This window comes from Hemitrygon akajei, chromosome 6, assembly GCF_048418815.1.
Source record: "Hemitrygon akajei chromosome 6, sHemAka1.3, whole genome shotgun sequence".
Lineage (NCBI taxonomy): Eukaryota > Metazoa > Chordata > Chondrichthyes > Myliobatiformes > Dasyatidae > Hemitrygon > Hemitrygon akajei.
The window spans coordinates 90,338,617-90,359,841 of NC_133129.1; the positions used below are offsets into that span (position 1 = coordinate 90,338,617).

At 35.8% G+C, this 21,225-nt stretch overlaps 1 protein-coding gene across 6 annotated transcripts in view; it reads right to left on the reverse strand.

Moving 5' to 3' along the window:
• The window catches only part of LOC140729248 (zinc finger CW-type PWWP domain protein 1-like), a 215,769-nt gene that overhangs the window by 173,665 nt on the left and 20,879 nt on the right, over positions 1-21,225 (reverse strand). For all 6 annotated transcript variants that reach the window (XM_073048813.1, XM_073048812.1, XM_073048811.1 and 3 more), the window contains 2 exons: positions 19,865-19,989; positions 6,392-6,454 (listed from right to left, as the gene is read on the reverse strand). In XM_073048813.1, coding sequence (XP_072904914.1) covers positions 6,392-6,454; positions 19,865-19,880 — 79 coding nt within the window. In that variant the 5' untranslated portion in view covers positions 19,881-19,989. The remainder of the gene's footprint in view (positions 1-6,391; positions 6,455-19,864; positions 19,990-21,225) is intronic.

Here is a 21,225-nt window from a genome sequence, read left to right on the forward strand (position 1 = left end):
TTATTTTTGTACAAGAGACTCATGAAAGGAAGGTGGATAGTCAGCGGTTGTTTAGGTTTTGGAAGGGCCAACAGTATCACTCAAATTCGCAAGCCAAAGTGAGAGGTGTTTCTATTTTTATAGACTCATCAACTGCTTTTATACATCATGAAACAATTTCAGATCCGCAAGGTAGATTTTTGTTTATTACTGGTTTACTTTTTAATCAAAAAGTTGTTTTAGTTAATGTTTATGCTCCAAATACTGATTGTCCTGAATTTTTTAAATGCTTATTTACATCCTTTCCCAATCTGAATCAATATAGATTGATAATGGGCGGGGATTTTAATTGTTGTCTAAACCCTTTGATGGATAGATCCAAGCCCACTCAAACTTTTCCGAATAAATCGGCTTCTCTTATTAATTCTTTTATGATTGATTCAGCTATTTGTGAAATTTGGCGTTTTTTACACCCTAATGACAAAGAGTTCTCATACTTTTCCCATGTGTATCATAATTACTCAAGAATTGATTACTTTTTCATTGATCAGCATTTACTTACAGATGTTATGGATTGTAAATATGACTCTATTACTATATCTGATCATGCACCTTTGAAGTTATCTATTAAGATGACGGATTCATATATTAGTACTAAAGGTTGGAGGTTTAATCTTGTTTTACTGCAGGACTCTGACTTTGTCAACTTTATTAAGCAGCAAATTGATTTGTTTTTCTCAATAAATTCTACAGCAGAGATCTCTAGTGGAATTTTGTGGGATACTTTTAAGGCATATATTCGTGGACAGATTATTTCATATTCTGCTGGAGTTAGGAAACGAACTAATTCTAAAATATTAACATTAGTTGATAAAATTAAGGCAATTGACAAGATCTACTCATTGACCCCTAGTAAAGAACTTTATAAAGAAAGAGTGGAACTTCAAATGGAGCATAGTTTATTATTATCCTCCTCGATTGAAAGTCAGTTAATTAAATCGAAAGCTCAATTCTATACATATGGAGATAAGTCTGGTAAATTACTAGCTAACCAATTGAAAATTGCTTCGGATAAGCGACAGATTACTAGGATTCGCAAACAAGATGGTACTCTGACGATTGATCATAAAGAGATAAATAAAGCCTTTCAAGATTTTTATAATTCCTTATATCAATCAGAATGTACTAAGGACTCTTCTATAATGAATGAATTTTTAAGGAAATTGAATATTCCAAAAGTAACTGTTGAGGATAGTGTATTTTTGGATACACCTATTACGGAGTCTGAAATAGAAAAGGCTATTTTTTCAATGAACTCGGGTAAAGCTTCGGGTCCAGATGGTTTTTCTGCAGAATTTTTTAAATCCTTTTCTTCCATACTTTCTCCTTGGCTTTGTAAAATTTTTAAAGATGCATTAAGTATAGGCAAACTACCACAATCTTTTTATGAAGCTTCTATTTCTTTAATTCTTAAAAAAGATAAAGACCCTACTGAATGTGCATCCTATCGGCCTATATCTTTGCTGAATACGGATTTTAAGATTTTTAGCAAAATTTTGGCTATTAGATTAGAAAATATATTGCCTCGGATTATTTCTGAAGATCAGACTGGATTTATTCAAAATCGCTATTCATCTTTTAACATTAGAAAATTAATTAATATTGTTTATACCTCTTCATCTAAAATCCCAGAATGTGTCATTTCTTTAGATGCCGAAAAAGCATTTGATAGAGTCGAATGGTCATATTTATTTAATACATTGCAACATTTTAATTTTAGTTCAAAATTTATATCATGGATTAAATTAATATATCATAAACCTTTAGCTTCGGTCTTTACCAATAATCAAAGATCCCCTTTTTTTCAATTATTTCAGGGTACAAGGCAAGGTTGTCCTTTAAGCCCTTTATTATTTGACATTGCTTTAGAACCCTTGGCTATAGCCATTCGTGAATCACCCAATATTTTAGGTATTACCCGTGGGGAGACGATGTATAAGGTATCATTATATGCGGATGACTTGTTATTATATATATCTGACCCTGAAAGATCTATTCCTGCTATTTCTTTTTTGCTTGCTCAATTTAGTAATTTTTCTGGATATAAATTGAATTTTAATAAGAGTGAACTATTTCTATTAAATATGCATGTTTCAATTTATAATCATGTACCATATAGAATTGTTACAGATTATTTTACTTATTTAGGTATTAAAATTACTAAAAAACATAAAGATTTATTTAAAACTAATTTTTTACCTTTAATAGATCAAATTAAGCAACTTGCTAATAGGTGGTCCCCACTATCTTTGTCTTTGGTAGGCAGAGTTAATGCCATTAAGATGATGATACTACCTAAATTTCTATATCTATTTCAAGCATTACCAATTTTTATTCCTAAATCTTTTTTTGATATGGTTGACTCTAAAATATCTTCGTATTTGTGGCAGAACAAAAATCCTAGACTATGTAAAAAATATTTACAGAAGCCTAAGAAGGAGGGCGGCTTGGCTCTACCAAATTTAAGATTTTACTATTGGGCAGTTAATATACGGTATTTGATATTTTGGACACAAGAATCGACTACAGTTGCTGGCCCACAATGGGTAAATTTGGAATGTAAATCTGTGCAAGATTTCTCATTGATCTCAATCTTAGGATCTTCACTTCCTTTTTCGTTACTCAAAATGAATAAACAGATAACTAATCCCATAGTCAAGTATACATTACGAATCTGGTTTCAATTTCGTAAATTTTTTGGTTTGAATAAGTTTATGCTGTTAAGTCCTATAATATCTAACTACTTCTTCCGACCATCATCTATAGATCAAGCTTTTCTTTTATGGAAAACAAAAGGTATAACATGTTTTCGTGATCTGTTTTTGGATGATAACATTATGTCCTTTGAACAGTTATCTAATAAATATAATTTATCTAAAACCCATTTTTTTTAGATATTTGCAAGTTAGAAATTTTCTATATAATGAATTAAAGTCTTTCTCGAAAGAATGTCCATTGGACATTACAGAAAGAATTTTAGCTCTCAATCCTTGTCAAAAGGGTTTAGTAGCTATCATTTATAATATGATTATGAATGTACAGCCAGATATATCAGAAAAAATTAAGAAGGAATGGCAGGAAGAATTGCATTGTCCTATATCTACTGAACAATGGGAAAAATTTTTATCATTGGTAAACTCATCCTCTATCTGTGCTAAACATGCTCTAATACAATTTAAGGTTGTACATAGAGCTCACGTGTCTAAAGATAAACTTGCTCGATTTTATTCTTATGTTAATCCAACCTGTGATAGATGTCATTCTGATGTTGCTTCATTGACCCATATGTTTTGGTCTTGTCCTTGTTTACAAAACTATTGGAAAAATATTTTTAATATTATTTCAAGAGTTTTAAATATTAATTTCCAACCACATCCTTTTACCACAATTTTTGGTCTACCAATGATAGATAATAAGCGTTTATCCGCTTCATCCCAACGAATGATTGCATTTGTTACATTAATGGCTAGAAGATCTATTTTACTGAATTGGAAAGAAATTAACCCTCCAACTGTATTTCAGTGGTTTTCTCAAACTATTTCCTGTTTGAGTTTAGAAAAAATTAGAAGTGTGGTTTTTGATTCTTCAGTTAAATTTGAGGAAACTTGGAGACCATTTATTCAACATTTTCATATGAATTAAATGGTCTGATCCTGAATCTTATTGTTACTATCCTGAATTGTGTGGATGGAGGTTCGGAGTCATCGGCACTACTGTATGTATTTAACATTATGCAATTGCCCATGTTGGTTAGTTTTTTTTTTATTAGTTTTTCTTTTAATTCTTTTAGGTTTTTTTGGGGGGGGGGGTTTCTCCTTTTTCTCTTTTTCTTAATTCCTTTACATTAATACTATGAGTTTGGGAGACTTTATATATTGATTAATACATATCTGATTGTTAATTAATCTATTAATTGTGTACTCTCAAATGTTTTGTACTCATATTTTACTTATGTTTTTCTTAAAATTAATAAAAAGATTTGAAAAGAAAGAAAGAAAGAATACATTAACGTGATAGTTATTACCACCTAACAACACTAACACACTACACCTCCACAAGCAAATACACACATTGTATGTTCATATGCCTGATCTAGGGCTCATGGATTCAAAATATTAAGTAGTTTTAATTGAAATGGAAGTTTATTAATTTAAATAATTACAGGCTTTGGAGTTCTCTGTCTTTGAAAGATCCGAACAGATAGTCCTTAATTACATTAAAGACTGAGATTAATAAATTTATAGATCCTAAGGAAATAAACTGATAAAGTATCGATGCGAAACTGATGGTCAGGTTAAGTACTGAAGGCAATCTAACTAATGGCAGAACAGAATCAAGGACTGTTAGGCCCTCCCACCCTTCCCATTAGTTTTCACATAGATAGAAAAATATAATCAATGTAAATAGTTATTTCAAAAGCATATAGGACATTTACATCCTATGGTAAACATAACATTCTGTTAATTAAATAAATAGTCCATACAGTTAATAAGAGGCTAAACAAGGCAATAGAAATACAAAGGATTTAAAAATTGATTACACTCTTTGTATTTGACCAATTTCTAAAAGGTTACAAGAAATCTGTTTACTCTGTTTCAATAAAGATCACATTTTATCAGCATAATGTTTTCATACAATCTTCTGTATCTTCATAAAATAACAACTTCTATTTATAATATCTTGGAGTTTGAGATGTGGTAATCTAAACAAGCAGAACTGCAGATAACATGTAAGGAATAAGATTTTATTCAAAAGCTTATGTTACACAGTTACAGAAATACTTTGGAATAGTGCACATTTAGTTGGGATCTAAACTCTTGGATACAGCTCATACTGACGTTTTGCTTTCCTAACTTTTGTTCAGATTTTTTTTTCCTGTGGATTACTTTCTGAACAATCTGTGGAGTAGACTATCTTATATTACCAGAGCAAAATGCATATTGATTGTATTCAGCATTGCTGAATTAAAGGGGATCAAATGTGAAATGATGAGTACATCCAACAAAGAACATTCAGGCACAAAGTGACTGTAGATGCTAGAATCTGGAGCAGCATATGCGATATTGGGGATACTTAAGCAGCATCTACGAATGGGTTCAGACACTTCATCTGGACTGAAAAACACAGTATGTTCATATGCATTTAGCACTGGTAAGCAAAGATATGTTTTATATTTTCTAATGACTCTTGATGGGATAACATGCCAGAGATACAAGTGTATGGGATTTAATGCTAAGTATTACTTGGCCATTTCAGCACAATGACATCATGGTCTATCAAACAGTGGCTTCAGCTCTTGACCAGAGTTCCTTGATAGTGATCAAAAATGAGGTCTTTTCCATTTATAATGGAACAAACCAGCACTCTAGTTAGGTTAAAAAATACAGATCGGTAACTTAACCTGGACCGTCTGGCCTCCAAAGCAGTACCTTTACCCACTAAGCCACCTGAGCAGAAAGTACAAATCAGGGTGGCATTGCTTTGCTCATTGTCTGAACATTCATCTAAGGAAATGAGGAGTAAATAGTAAAAATTGCTTTATTGTTAACACAAATAGAGTGACAAACTTTGTTCTGCATACAGATTACTTCATTACTATGATGATTTAGGATCAAGAGTCCATCTTATCATAACAGTCTTATAACAGCAAGATGGAAGCTGTCCTTGATACTGGTGCTTTGTTTTTCAAATGTTTTCCCAGTGGGAAAAGGGAGAAAAGAGTGTGTCCGGGATTGGTGGAGCCTTTGATTATGTTGGCTGCTTTCCAAAGGTGGCAAGAAGTATAGACAGAGTCCATGGAGTGGAGGTTGTATTATGTAGAGCTGTATCCGCAAGTTTCTTATGGCAGCTATTCCCCAAATGAAATGCATCCTACCTTTGCTTTGTTGTTAGTAACTAGTTCTAACATGGACAATGAAACCATACTCTCTGATCCATTGGATCCTGCACCTCTCCACCACCAAATGGGCCACACCAAGCCCAGAAATTCAAAACTCTGCCATACAAGCTGCATAGTAACTCTGAGGAAAACATTTCATCACAAAGAGCTAGAGAAGCAGAAAATATATTGAGAAATAAGGCTACACATATTATGTGAAAACAATGCCCTCAGAATTCTGCAGCACATAAAATGTTCAAAATTCCTTAGTCCATTATTTTAAAGGATCAATACATTGGCATTTAACTTCAGTAAAAATAATTTACTATAAAAGCAACAATCTATCTTCAGTATAGTTCTGACTGATGTCACATGATAGAGATCCATGCAGCAAAGTTGGTCAGAATATGGAAATATTAAGTGCTTTGCTCCTCCATCGACATAGTATAAGTATACTATCTGAGTATAACTTACCATTACTGGCGGCAGTCATCTTGATTTCATCAGGATTGTCAGTACAACACAGTTTCCTTAGCTCTAGATAAAGCAAGCATTAATAAATTTTCATTTTTGGAATCTTTTTATTGGTACATAATCTTCTACAGCTATAAAATAATACAAAACTTCAACAAATTAATATGTATACAATTATTAAAGCTGAAGAAAAAAAGCTGATCATAATATATGAAAATGAAAAGAAAAATTTTATATACAAGGAAAAGGAGGGGGGAAAAAAGAACCCCAACTAAGAAAAAAAACCCACTAACTAAAAAAAAGTGGGGGAAAAACTATTAGGAATCAACCCCCGGAGCAATATGTCTTACCATCATCTATATATACAAAGAAAAAGAATTATCAACCGCCAATTCATGTTTATATAGAATAAAATTGGAAGGAAACCATATAAAATAATTCAAATTAAATGATAATATTTGGCGAAAGAGCCCCACTTCTCTCAAAATCAAATCAGGGATCAAAAGTTCTACTTCTAATTTTTTCCAAACAGAGACATAACATTACTTGAGAAAACCAGTCAATTAATGTAGGGACAGAGGTATCTTTCTATTTTAATAAAATAGCCCTTCTTGCCAATAATGTAACAAATGCAATTACATGTTGATCTGAAGATGAAATACCCTGAATAGGATGCGGGACTATTCCAAATAGAACAGTCCATCTATTAGGTTGTAAATTAATTTTCAGTGCTTTAGAAATTGTAGAAAATAAAGATTTCCAAAATGATTTTAATGAAGAACATGACCAGAACATATGACAAGTAGCTACTTCAGTTTTACACCTATCGCAGTAGTTGTCTATACTAGGAAATATTTTAGATAGTCTCTCCTTTGTTAAATAATAACAGTGAACAATTTTAAACTGAATTAAACAGTGATTGGCACATATAGAAGAAGAATTTACCTTTTTCAAAACTCGCAACCAATCTTCATTAACAAAGGTCATATTAAGTTCTCTCTCCCAATCTTGTTTAATCTTTAGTGAGAGGTTCTCTTTTTGTAATAAAAATAAATTATAAATTCTACTAATGGAACCTCTCACTAAAGGATTCAACTTCAAAATGGTATCCAACAAATCAGATTCTTGCAAATATGGAAACTTAGATAAATATTGTTGTAAAAAATGTCTAACCTGAAGATACTGAAGAAAGTGTGTATGAGCAAGAGAATATTTATTAATTAACTCTTCAAAAGTCATCAATTGACCATCACAAAATAAATCTGTAAAAGAACGGATCCCTTTATTTCTCCATAGGAGAAAAATGGGATCAGTTATTGAAGGTTTAAATAAAAAGTTTCAATGTAAAGAACTAGACAACTTAAGTTGTTTAAGATTTTAAAAATTTGAAACTGAAACCAAATCCGTAAGGACTGTTTAATAACAGGGTAAAGATTTAAATTTGGAATTTTAAAGAGCTGTAAAGGGAATGGAGCTCCTAATATTGAAGTTAAATGAAATTGTTTAACAGTTTTTAATTCCAAATCAACCTAAACTGGTTTTTGGCTCATCGAGCCAATATAGCCAAAAGCATAATTGTCTGATATTAACAGCCCAATAATAGTTTTTAATTAGGAAGTGCAAGTCCACCATCTTTTTTAGATTTTTGTAAATGATACTTACTAATTCTTATTTTCTTATTGTTCCAAATAAAGAAAGAAATAAGAGAGTCATGTTGATCAAAAAAAATTTTAGTTAAAAAGATAGGTATATTTTGGAAAATATATAAAAATCTAGGTAAAATCATCATTTTCACAGCATGGATACAACCTATTAAAGAGAGAGTAAGTGGATTCCATCTAGAAAATAGTTGTTTCATGGAGTCCATTAAAGGAAATATACTAGCTTTATAAAGGTCTTTATATTTTTTAGTAATTATAATACCTAAATATTTAAAAGAATTAACAATTCTAAAAGAAATATCATTATATATAAAAACAGGGGCATTTAATGGAAACAATTCACTTTTATTCAAGTTAAGTTTATATCCTGAAAATTTACCAAAATCTTTTTTTTTTTAATTTTTTTATTAGTTTTTCAAAACATTTTACAAAATTAAAAACCCCAAATCCCAATGAGGAGCATTAATACAGTGCAAGATTAAGCATACAATAACAATATGCTACAAAGGAAGAGAATTTAACAAAAAAGCACCCAAATTAAAGACAAGTGAGCTTAGTGTCCTCCCCAAGCCCCACAACACAAGAAAAAAACAACAACAACTCCAGACCAACCACCACACAGTATAAAGAGTATAAGTCCGGACAGTCAAACTCCCAGACTGTGAATACACTTAGTAACAGAGGATAATAATGCCTACTACCAGAAAAAAAAGGGAGCTGAAAGCAAGGGACCGAAAAGAAGAAAAATAAAGAAAAAAAAAACCCTAGTCAAGAGGAAGGTTATGAAAGTACTCGATAAAAGGTCCCCAGACCTTATGGAACTTTAGATCCGAATTAAGAACTGAATAATGAATTTTTTCGAGGTCCAAGCAGGCCATAATGTCGTTAAGCCATTGCGCATGAGTGGGCGGGGCAACATCTCTCCATCTAAGGAGGATCAAGCGTCTCGCCAGGAGAGAGGCAAAGGATAGTATTTGGCATATGGTCGGACCCAGACGTAAATCTGTCTTGCCCCAAAAACCGAACAGAGCAATTAAGGGGTTAGGTTCTAGGTGCTGATTCAGAATACCCGATAATGTAGTGAAGACATCTTTCCAGAATTTCTCCAAGCTAGGACAGAACCAGTACATATGGATGAGAGAGGCCACGCCCCTCTTGCATTTATCACAGAGCAGACTAATGCCAGGGTAGAATCGAGATAGTTTAGATTTAGACATATGGGCTCTATGAACAATCTTAAACTGTAAGAGGCAATGGCGAGCACAAAGGGAGGTTGAGTTAACCGATTTGAGAACTGAGTCCCAGCTCTCCTCGGATAAGGAGATATTTAAATCCTGCTCCCAGGCCATTTTAATTTTATCCACAGGGGCCCGTCGTAAGGCTGCTAGTTTATCTCGGATAATTGAAATTAAACCTTTACCTAGTGAATTAATGGAAAGAAATAGGTCCATAGCATTTTTCGCAGGCATTTCAGGAAAGTTAGGAATTAAAGGAGCAGTAAAGTGTCGGATTTGGAGATATCTGAAAAAGTGAGCGTTAGGCAGGTTGAACTTAACGGAGAGCTGCTGAAAAGAAGCGAAGCGATTATCAATGAAGAGATCTTCAAAATGTCTAATGCCCTTCCTGTACCAAACATGGAATGCTGAATCGTACGTAGTAGGTAAAAAAAGGTGATTATATGCGACAGAGCTAGAAACGGAAAACCCCTGGAAACCATAGCATTTCCTGAACTGAGCCCATATACGCAAAGTGTATCTAACCAGAGGATTAGCTATTGATCTGGGCAGACTGCTAGGGAGTGCAGAGCCAAGAAGTGCAGATATAGTTAATTCTTTAGCGGAGCTCAACTCCATTGCCACCAAAATCTTTTAGTGTTTCCAAAAGATTAGGAATTGATCCCTCAGGATTCGAAATAAAAACCAAAAGATCATCTGCATAAAGAGAAATCTTATGAATGGTTCCATTCACAGAAATACCATGAATATTTTTAGCACGTAGTGTTATGGCCAAAGGCTCCAATACAAGAATAAATAATAAAGGGCTTAATGGACATCTCTGTCTAGTACCACGTGAAAGTGAAATAAAAGAGGACCTGAAATTATTAGTAATCACCGTAGCAATAGGATTCTTACATATCATTTGAATCCACCTATTGAAATTATTACCAAAACCAAATTTTTCTAGTACTTTAAACAAATATGGCCACTCAACTCTATCAAATGCCTTTTCTGCGTCGAGAGAGATAACACATTGAGGTTGCTTAGATAATGGTGAATATATAATGTCCATCAATCTCTGAACATTGGAGAAAGAGTAACGGCCTTTAATAAAGCTTGTTTGATCCATAGAGATGACTTTAGTTAAAATATTTTCCAAGCGGTTAGCTATTATCTTAGAGAGAATTTTTGCATCCACATTTAATAGCGAAATAGGTCTATATGATGAACATGCAGTAGGATCTTTATCTTTCTTAAGAATTGAGGAAATAGATGCTTCATAAAAAGAAGGTAAACTACCCTTCTCAAAGGATTCATGAAGTATTTCCAAAAGATACAGAGAATGTAATCTTTCAAATTTTTTTGTAAAATCCTACTGAATAACCATCAAGACCAGGAGCTTTGCCTGATTGCATTAATAAAATAGCTTTCTGAATTTCATGCTGGGTAATTGGAATATCAAGCATCTGTTGATCTTCAACAGAAATTTAAGGAAATTTAATCTTATGTAAAAAAGCCTTCATTTTGAAGGAATCTGCAGGAAATTGAGATCTATAAAGATCAGAACAAAAATCTTGAAAAATATTATTGATGTCTTGATGTCTTCATGGTTACTTGCCAATCTCCATTATTTTTACCAATCTTTAAAATTTGTCTTTTAGCTCTAGCTGCTCTTAATTGGGAAGCTAAGAGCTTATTATTTTTATCCCCAAAAATATAAAATTGACTTTTCAATTTAAGCAAATATCCTTCAATAGGATATGTTAATAATAAATTATATTGTGATTGTAATTCTACTCTTTTAAATGAAACAATATTTGGAGAGATTGCATTAATGTTATCTAATTCTTTAATTTGTTTAGAGATTTTATCTAGTTCCATTCTTGTTTGTTTCTTCAGTTTAGCTATATACTAAATAATCTGACCACGCAAATAGGCTTTTAACGTATCCCAGATTAATAACTTTGAGACGTTTCCTGTATTATTAAAAAGAAAAAACTTTTATCTGAGTCTCAATAAACTCAACAAATTCTGAACTTTGTAACAAGTGTTCTGGAAAACACCAAAATGGTCTGGTAGAAGCAATACCTTTCAGTTCAAATATTAGGTTTAAAGGAGCATGATCAGAGATAACAATAGCATCATATTCACATTTCTGAACATTAAATAGAAGTCGAGGGTCAACTATAAAATAGTCGATTCTTGAATATCTATTATGAACATGTGAGAAAAAAGAGTATTCTCTGTCATTAGGATGCATATGCCTCCAAATTTCAATTAAGTCATAATCAATTAAAAAGGAATTAATAAGTGATGCAGAACGATTAGGGAGTTGATGTTTGGATGATGACTTATCCATTAAGGGATTTAAACAAGTATTAAAATCACCACCCATTAATAACATATATTCATTTAAAAAGGTAATAGAACAAAGACAGCTTTAAAAAATCAGGGATCATCAATATTTGGTCCATAAATATTAACCAAAACCATTTTCCTATTATAAATTATTCCTTTAACAATCAAAAATCTACCATCAATATTGGCTATAATACCCTCCTGACTAAAAGGGATATTGGAATCAATAAAAATAGAAACATCTCTAATTTTACTCTGAGAGTTTGCATGAAACTGAGGACCCTTTCAAGATTAAAAAAATCGATTTTTATCACATAACCTGATATGCGTCTCTTAAGCAAAAATTATATCAGGTTGGAATCAGTTAATAATTTTAAATGTTTTCTTACGCTTAATAGGGTGGTTCCAACCATGGACATTCCAACTTAAAACATTTAACTGTTTAGATATCATCATGAGACTTTGTATCTAAAAAGAGTAGTTAGACACATATCAGGATAAGGTAGTCGACAATGGCGGAGATGAACAGCAATAATAATAATTTGTGTATGCTCCGGGATTCCATAATGATAAAAAAAGAAAAAACCCACCTAAACTACAAAGCCCAGAAATAAGTCATCAATCGATGCAAGCCCCAAGGAAGGCATAGAAAGCGAATATAAACTCCACCTACCTAAATATATACTTAAAAAATGAAAAAAGTAATCTCTGTCTCCCTCTAACGAACATAAAACTCATTACAGTTGACATATGTCTCAATATAATTAAGTTGGAAGGAACTGTTTATTTTTGTAAAACAAAACGACCTTCAATTTTGAAAGTAACCTTCATAATATTAGATAAGGGAAGAAAAACACATCCACAACAATTCTTGAAATATTTGCACAAAAGAAAAACAAATCGCCATCTTTAAATTATGCAATCTATCTTTAAAACGTAAGGAAATCCGAATAATTACTTTAAAAATCTTTACAAAAGCATACGGAACAAAAAAAAATTCGTTCATTTAAATGATGCAGAGAAAAAATTCTAGATGGTTCAAAATTATCTACAGTCTTTCAACAGTTCTCCCGTTATGTCTTCTGAAGTTAAAACCATCCAAACCAGTCTTTTTCAGAGATAAAAATACATTTTAAGCTAAAGACTTTCTATAACCATCAAATCTTCCAATTTCATCACTCTTTATGCCGCGAGACAATCACACTGTTGTAAATCATTCAAACTTCAGGCTTCAGACTCGTCATCAGACTCATCAGGCAAAGAGTTAATAAAACGCAATGCTTCGGCTGGGTCATCAAAAATATGAGCCCCAGATTTTTTGACTAAAAGCCTTAATTTAGCTGGATATTGAAGCGATGGAAAGAGCTTTTTCTGGTAAGCTAACTTCATGGCCGAGGCAAATCCAGCACGTTTCTTAACAATTTCGCGTGGAAAATCTTCAAAACAGCGAATCTCCGAACCTAGAAATTGAAACAACCTTTGTTTTCTTGCAGCTTCATAATGCGATCTTCGTCTCTAAAACGGAGAAAACGCACAACAATATGCCTGTTTTTACCTTAGTCCAAAAGTTTTAAAGCACCGGTTCTGTGAACCATTTCAATCTCCAGGGGTTGCGAACAAACCTCTGGAAATAAAGACTGAAACATATTAGCAAAATAATCCGGTGTATCAGCAGATTCTGATTTCTCTTTTAATCCAACAACTCGAATATTGTTCCGACGCGTCGGAGCTTCTAGATCGACGATTTGTTGTTGAGCCTTTTCAAAACAAGAAGAAAGGTCAGCCACATTTCGACTAACTTCTTTAAGATCGAGGCTCAGAGAGTCAATTTTTTCTTCAAATTTTTCTTTTAGTTGAGTTAATTCAGTGCTGATACTGTTGATTTGAAACTCTAATCTCTTCACCCAAGGGGGTTCCTCCGAGAACTCGTCAGCTTTTTTAGGCTTTCCGTTGCCTGGGTCTGGGTTCTCTTTGGTGCTTCTTAGGGTAGCCATAATTATAACTGTTGCTCCACAGATCCAACTGAATAAAGTTGAAATTTCAAAGTTTAAGTTGGAAAAGGGAGAGATTAAAGGCGGACAGAAAGAAACTATGTCTTACATGTCCGTGAGTGGAAGGCGGAGTCCGCAAGCATTAATAAAAGCAAATTAATTAAAATCGTCTATTTTGGGAGATGTATGTTACAGCAAGGTGAGGACAGAAATCCCCTACAGTAAGATCAGTTTTCACAAGATAAACCACATTACTAGTTATTACAACACAAGTACTAAACATATCAAAACAGCCTTTTACTATTCCGCATATTTTACATTCTAAATATATATGAATGTTTTTCTATACAGTATCATAGATGACAGCAATCAGAAACGTCCAGACTTCCCTGTTGCTGTCTTTTATGATTTTGTTACAAACTCACATCAGAGAATATCTTTATGAATAATATTTAATGGATCCTGGACTTACTGTCAGTTCGCCAGCAGATGGTAACAGTGGGCTCCCTCTCCTCTGCCCCTCTAACCCTCAACACAGGTGCCCCTCAGGGCTGTGTCCTAAGCCCCCTCCTTCACTCTCTGTATACCATGACTGTGTCACCACCCAATTTGCTCCAATTTGCTAATTACATTTGCTGATGACTCTACACTGTTTGGCCTAATCACAAATAATAATGAGGCAGCCTACAGAGAAGAAATCATCACCCTAACGGTGGTGTAAAGAAGACAACCTCTCCCTGAATGTCGCAAAAACAAAGCAGCTGGTTGTGGACTACAACAGGAACGGAGACAGGCTAACCTCTATTGACATCAATGGATCTGGGGTTGAGAGGGTGAACAGCTTTAAGTTCCTTGGCATACACATCACCGAGGATCTTGTGTGGTCTGTACATATTGGCTGTGAGGTAAAGAAGGCACAAGAGCTCCTCTTTCACCGCAGTTGGTTGGAGAAGTTTGGTATGGGACCCAAATCCTAAAAACTTTCTACAGGGGCACAATTGAGAGCATCTTGACTGGCTGCATCCCTACCTAGTACGGGAATTGTACTTCCTGCAATCGCAGGACTCTGCAGAGTGGTGTGGACAGCCCAGTGCATCTGTAGATGTGAACCTCCCACTATTCAGGACACTTACAAAGACAGGTGTGTAAAAAGATCCTGAAGGATCATTGGGGACCTGAGTCACCCCAACCACAAACTGTTCCAGCAGCAACCATCCAGGAAGTGGTACCACAGCGTGTGGTTTTTCTTTCTTTCTCTCTCTCTCTCTCCCCCCCCCTCTCTCTCTCTCCCTCCCCCCCTCTCCTGAAGATCACTAGGACTGTAGGAACTGCACAACACTAATTTAGTGCACTATTCTGGGTACAAAGCACCACTGCATTTACTTCCTTTTTTTGGACCATTTTCATTATTTTCCTTTGGAGGGGTTCCATATAGTTGTATTAACACACCAAAATAAGGATAAAATCCAACTTCTGGACACACCTTACCACAGTTGCCACTTGAATAGTTCCTGTGAAGTCCATTCAAACCTAACCTATCAACAGACTAACTCGACAAGTAGGCTATCCATTTCTATCTGATTGGAGCCACCTATATATCTTGGGTTCAGATCAAGGATATAATCTGATAAAACATACAGTTTCCAATCAAGTAAAGCTGTATCATGCTGACCCAGGATGACCTGCTTTTAGGATTATATGTGTCCTCTATTCTTGATCAACTGCAATGTAGCATATGTGCAATACAGCAAAATTTCACTGCATACAAGTCAGAATTAATAAATCTGATTCCAATACACATTACTTTATCAATTTTTTTGCAATTTTCCTTTGAGTTGATTTGAGAATAATAGTCAACCATGATAAATGTTATAAGGTTCCTTAAGGCTGTTATAACTTGGGGGTGAGAGTGGGGATAAGCTCCCACTATGGCGTGCAGCTCAAGTAGTCTCTGACAACCAAGTTTAGCTTCCGGCCTACACGTGTGGCTTAGTTACTATGTCCAGTGGAACTGTTTCTACTGACAGGAGAAGAGGCAAAGGTGGGCTACTGGCACCTTAAAAACAGTCACTTTGGGCAAATGGGGCTCATCAGCCGTGGTTGGAATCTTTGATCTCAAACCTCTGTTCCCTTGTGGTGATACCCAATCATAGGGGATGGCTTCAGGGTTAAACCCCAAGGGAAATACCCAAAGCTGGAGTCTCTAAGGCAGTCCTACATTGAGTTCAATCCCAACTGGCAACACCTGCAATGCTGTTGGTGCCAAATTGCATAGATCTCTGCCGTTCCTTTGGGTTCATCAGATGCGTGGAGAGGCGGACTTGTTACATAGTCAACAGCTTCCTTTCCAAATTGTATTGCCCAGGCTTGCGTATCTAGACTGCTAGGACACAACACCCATGATGGACCCTGACCAACGGGTGCCTCACTACAGCTATGCCAGGGTTTGGACTGGCTATGCGCAGGCTGGGTTCAGGTTAGGTTTTGATTTTATACCCAAGAAAATGTTTACTATTTTCCAACATTATTTTAATTGATGAAACAAAAAATGCAACAATTGATCTTCACCAATCCAAACATATATAAATAAATTCCAAGATGGCAGCGTGACGCAGCTTGCAGCGGCCACTCTGAAGCTGATTATCTGTTATTTGTGAAGCGGGGTGCCGTGCGCAATCATAATCGGATGAAAAACGGACGTGGGAGCACGGAGGAACATCTGGAAATCTCCAGGAAGACCTTCTTCGTTGCTGCTGCTGCTGAGGTTCGGGTCTCTGCTGGGAAGACCAGGCCCCCAGTCCTTGGGGTCGCGTTGCCGAGGGCGTCTTAATACGCTCGGCAGAGGATGGTGCTAGGAGAAGCTGTACCAGAGGGGACTGTCGGAGGCTCGGAGGTTCGACGGACTCAGAGTCCACTGCGGTCAGGTCGCTTTCATTGTGTGCTGCGTCTGCAAGGCTGAGTTGGGCAGCGCCGAGCAAGTCCATAGTGGGGGTATTCCCTTCTGCCGACTGCGTGGGATGACGTCTATCGGGACCCTGAGGACTTGTGGAAACTGTGTGGTGGTTCCTTTTGAACTTATGGTCTTTTGACATCTTTGGACTATTTTTACTGTGCTCATGGTCTGTTTTTTATCAATTGTGCTATTGTTTGCACTGTTGTAACTATATGTTGTAACTATGTGGTTTTGTGCAGGTCTTGTAGCTTTATTTTTTGGTCTTGTTTTGTCTGATTGCATTGGAGCTCCTTTCCGGGGAACGCACTGAGATGGTAGCACGATATTAATATGCAACAGCCTCTCCGGACTCTGGATTGGGGATTGCCAAATGTTATGTGGATTTTCTGGTGTAGTCTGTTTTGTCATGTGCTTTTGTGATATCATTCTGGAGGAATGTTGCCTCATTTTTTAACTGCATTGCATTGTGGTTTCTAAATGACAATAAACTGAATCTGAATATGCCTAAAACTCCACAAGGAGTTACTAAATCAGTATCAGCTATGTTCCAATCCTTAAAGGCTGATAAAGTCTATGTCTCACATACCCTATCATACTTACATATATGTTCAAGTATGCCATTTGTTTAAACTTGTGATAACTTGGTTTAAATGTATAGGAAATGCAAATGTATTTACTGATTTGTGAGTCCTCTACACAATTAGCTTTCTTTGGAGATAACTGTTTAAAAGAGAGCATCCTAATCAATTCAAGAAGACTCTGAAACACTGGCAGTGATAGAAGCAATAAGGCTCTAAGGGGTAACACAATGAAGGAAAAACTCTGAAAACAAGTATTTTTGGCCTGCAGGAAAAAATGAAATCCATCACTTCATTATCTTGACGTCTTCACAACAGTTCTGAAGAGTCCATAAGCAGAGCTGATTAGTCTTGCACTGCACATATTTATAAATGGGCAAAAAAATCCACCATGATCCTTACTGATCTAGACATTCAAAATAGAGGTAATAATATCACGTCCGCTTTGTTACAGATTGCTCAACATCTGTTCCTGCTCAAGCTGTACTTCTTTTTCCATACCTGATGCAGTCTAGAGCCATCAGCAGAAAAGTGAACAATGCTCAACCTAAATAGATTTGCAGTCAGCTGGTACTAGATCTCATTAGCCTTTACTTTCTCCAAACCCCCATAAATGAGGAACACATCAGCTTTGTTCACAACAAGAGATCTTCCCTATATATACACCTGGTCATTGTAGACTGCAGAACCCCCTCCTTAATTGGACCCTTTCTTAAAGACAACAATTTCTAATCATTTTAATAAATAGTTAAAAAGACCTCAAGTGATGAAGTGATTATATGTATCAGGCCACCGTTCAAAAGGAAGCCACATGCGTCAGGTACAAAGGATGGAGGGTAAAGTAATATATGAAGAGAGAGAGGAGAGAGGAGAGAGGAGAGAGGAGAGAGGAGAGAGGAGAGAGGAGAGAGGAGAGAGGAGAGAGGAGAGAGGGGAGAGAGGGGGAGAGAGGGGGAGAGAGGAGGAGAGAGGAGGAGAGAGGAGGAGAGAGGAGGAGAGAGGAGGAGAGAGAGAGAGAGAGAGAGAGAGAGAGAGAGAGAGAGAGAGAGAGAGAGAGAGAGAGAGAGAGAGAGAGAGAGAGAGAGAGAGAGAGAGAGAGAGAGAGAGAGAGAGAGAGAGAGAGAGAGAGAGAGAGAGAGAGAATAAATAATTGAATCAACAGCACTGATGAGCATTGTGTTCTAATAACAATGAAGGAAGTTTAAGTTAATCCTGGGATTGGAGAAGCCTGTTTTACCTTTTACTGCTATGCTGTTGATACTGTTAATAAAAGTTAATACAGAAGTTAATTTGTCATATACACCATGAAAGTACTTGATCCTTTTTCAAAAGTTAATACAGTCGGCCCTCCTTATCCGCGAATTCCGCATGCGCGAATTCAACTAACTGCAAATCGCGAAAACCTGGAAGTGCTCTTCCAGCACCTGTTGTTCAAGCATGTGCAGAATTTTTTTCTTGTCATTATTCCCTAAACAATGCAGTATAACAACCATCTTACATAGCATTTACATTGTATTACGTATTATAAGTAATCTAGAGATGATTTAAAGTATATGGGAGGATTGCGTGGATTATCGTGGATCGGGATTGAAAAAATTTGGAAGTTCTCTTACTAAGTAAGTCGGAACAGGTACATCTGGTATTATTTAGCGTCAGTTAGTCAAACGTTTTTCTTAGTATATAGTAAATATTTTACCTTTCTATGCATATAAAACACTTAAGAACATATGTTTCAGCGCCAGGATCGGGAACGGAAGTTCTCGGGACAGATCGCTCCTGAGTGCACTCTCCAACGTGCTGGGTTGATGTGGAGGATCAAAAACCCAAAACCCAAAAATTAAACCACTGCGTTGCTTAGTAATAATTGTAGCTTTCATCGGGGCAGAGCCTTTCTCACTTTATCCTTTAAAATTGTTCCGATCATTGACCAACGTAGCCTCACGCTTTTACAATGACCGATGGCGTTTCACCTCTTTCCCATCGCTTTATTATTTCCACTTTATTTTCAATCCTGTTCGTGATTATTTTCGCGAACAGAAACACTGCGGATTCAGATCTCTACCACCGAGTCCTAATGTCCACCGCATTGAGACAGGTTAAATAAGGTCTGAGGTTCCACTGGGTCCTAAGGTCCATCGCATTGAGACAGACTGAATAAGGGACTTCAGCATCCGCGAATTTTGGTATCTGCAAGGGGTCCCGGAACCAATCCCCCGTGGATAAGGAGGGCCAACTATACTGTTCATACTGTTAAATCTATTGATACTGTGGTTTTATTTGAATTCTTTTGTCATTATGTATCCTTTTAGAAATTGGTAGTATTAAATTTTTTTGATTATGGGCAGACACTACAAATGTCTAATTTTAATAGTGAACTCACTCTTCCCTCACTTGCTGATTCCACGCCACTTCTGTATTCAAGATGGCTCTGTGGGTAGCGGAGGTCCAGATCTCACGGGTCTCCAGCCTTGCTGAATGCCATTGTCATGAAGATGTAATTCAATGAAGCACAAGTATTCCCTCTTTCTACAAATATCATCACTCATATTCTCCGACAGCAGCATTCATTAAATAATGAACTTAGTGGTGTGAGAAAATGAATCTAAATATTCTACAGAAGCACCACCTCAGTCTTGCTCTTTGTTAGACTATGAGCTTAATTCAACATGCACAAAATGTTAATATTCAGTATCTTAAATTCTGGACAAAACTCACCTTCAAAATCTTTCATGGTCCTTTCTCTGTAAACTCTGAGCAAATTAATTTGGTTACACGAAGCTCGAAGTTATTGTACAGTGTGGTAAAATATGGTAAGCTCAGTCTTCTCTCATGCATTGTCCCTGAGAGTAAAGAGAAATAAAAGTCAAAAATAATGTCCTTTACACAATTTAAAACTGATTTGATACTGAAGTTTTCATATTATCAAAATGATTATGCAGTTTTTTCTATCTATATTCTGCCTGTTTCCTCTTTTCAATTTTGCTATATACAGTAGCCTTTCATTTTCTTGTTCAGTGATTTCTTAAGAACAACTTGCACTTATATGCCTTCAACATTGTAAAAACTGTTTTCTTGAATTTCTTATCTGGCTGATAATGCTATTTATGCTAATATAAATGCATCAGTGTGTTAGATTTGAATGGAAATTTTGAAGCATTTACATCTGATAGATACAAAACAACATTTAGTTCCACTGGATGAGATAAATATCTGGGCATAAATGTCTAAAATTTTAATTGCATCTATCTTAAGTAAATTTAAACATGATTGCATTCAGTGCTAATATCAGCAAACAATAAAGCACGATCTGATTCCCTCTGGAGAAGGCTCTTCCAATTTCTGGCACTGTGGTACAACATAAGACACACTTCTCACAGCAAAAACAAACACTAGGGCTTCAAACTCAAAAGACACAAGATCTTGGCGGCAAAATACATGTCAGGAAAAGGCCCCATGAGCCAGTGACCAGAAGACCTGCTCAGCACAGCATATTTAGAATTTGGCGTATGTCTCCAGTGCTCTCCACCAGCTGTAACTATGCATTCAGCTCATTCAGCTGTATCTACGTATGATTTGAATAATTAGACTTGATTTGACTTAATATGGTATTCCCCATCTCCCAAGGGACAATGATTAATTCCCCTGTTCAGCAGATTATAATGCTATATACAGATGCTGAACAAAATTGTCCTTCTGGTCTCCTGTTGCTCTCTGCCTTGTGGCCCTCATAGTCTGATACTCCTTGATCTTTTTCCTCTGCAACCAAATTTTTAGCTGGCAAGGTTGTTGGGCATGAATTCTGCAGCTGCTTGGGCTTACTGCAAGGTATCCCTGGACTCTCACAAGTAGCAATATCTTATCTTCAGGAGACATAAGGCTTTTTCCACTAAGATCCTAGATTCTGTTGCTTCTGTTTGGAAAGACGACTAATATGAACAGCGAAAGGTATAGAGAGTTGCCTTTATTATCATGGATCCACACTTCAGACAGTGCTCACTACTGAGAATATCACCCACAGATGAGAGTCATGCATACTTGTGCATGCAGTGCAACAGAAAATTCTTCCTATAATCAGG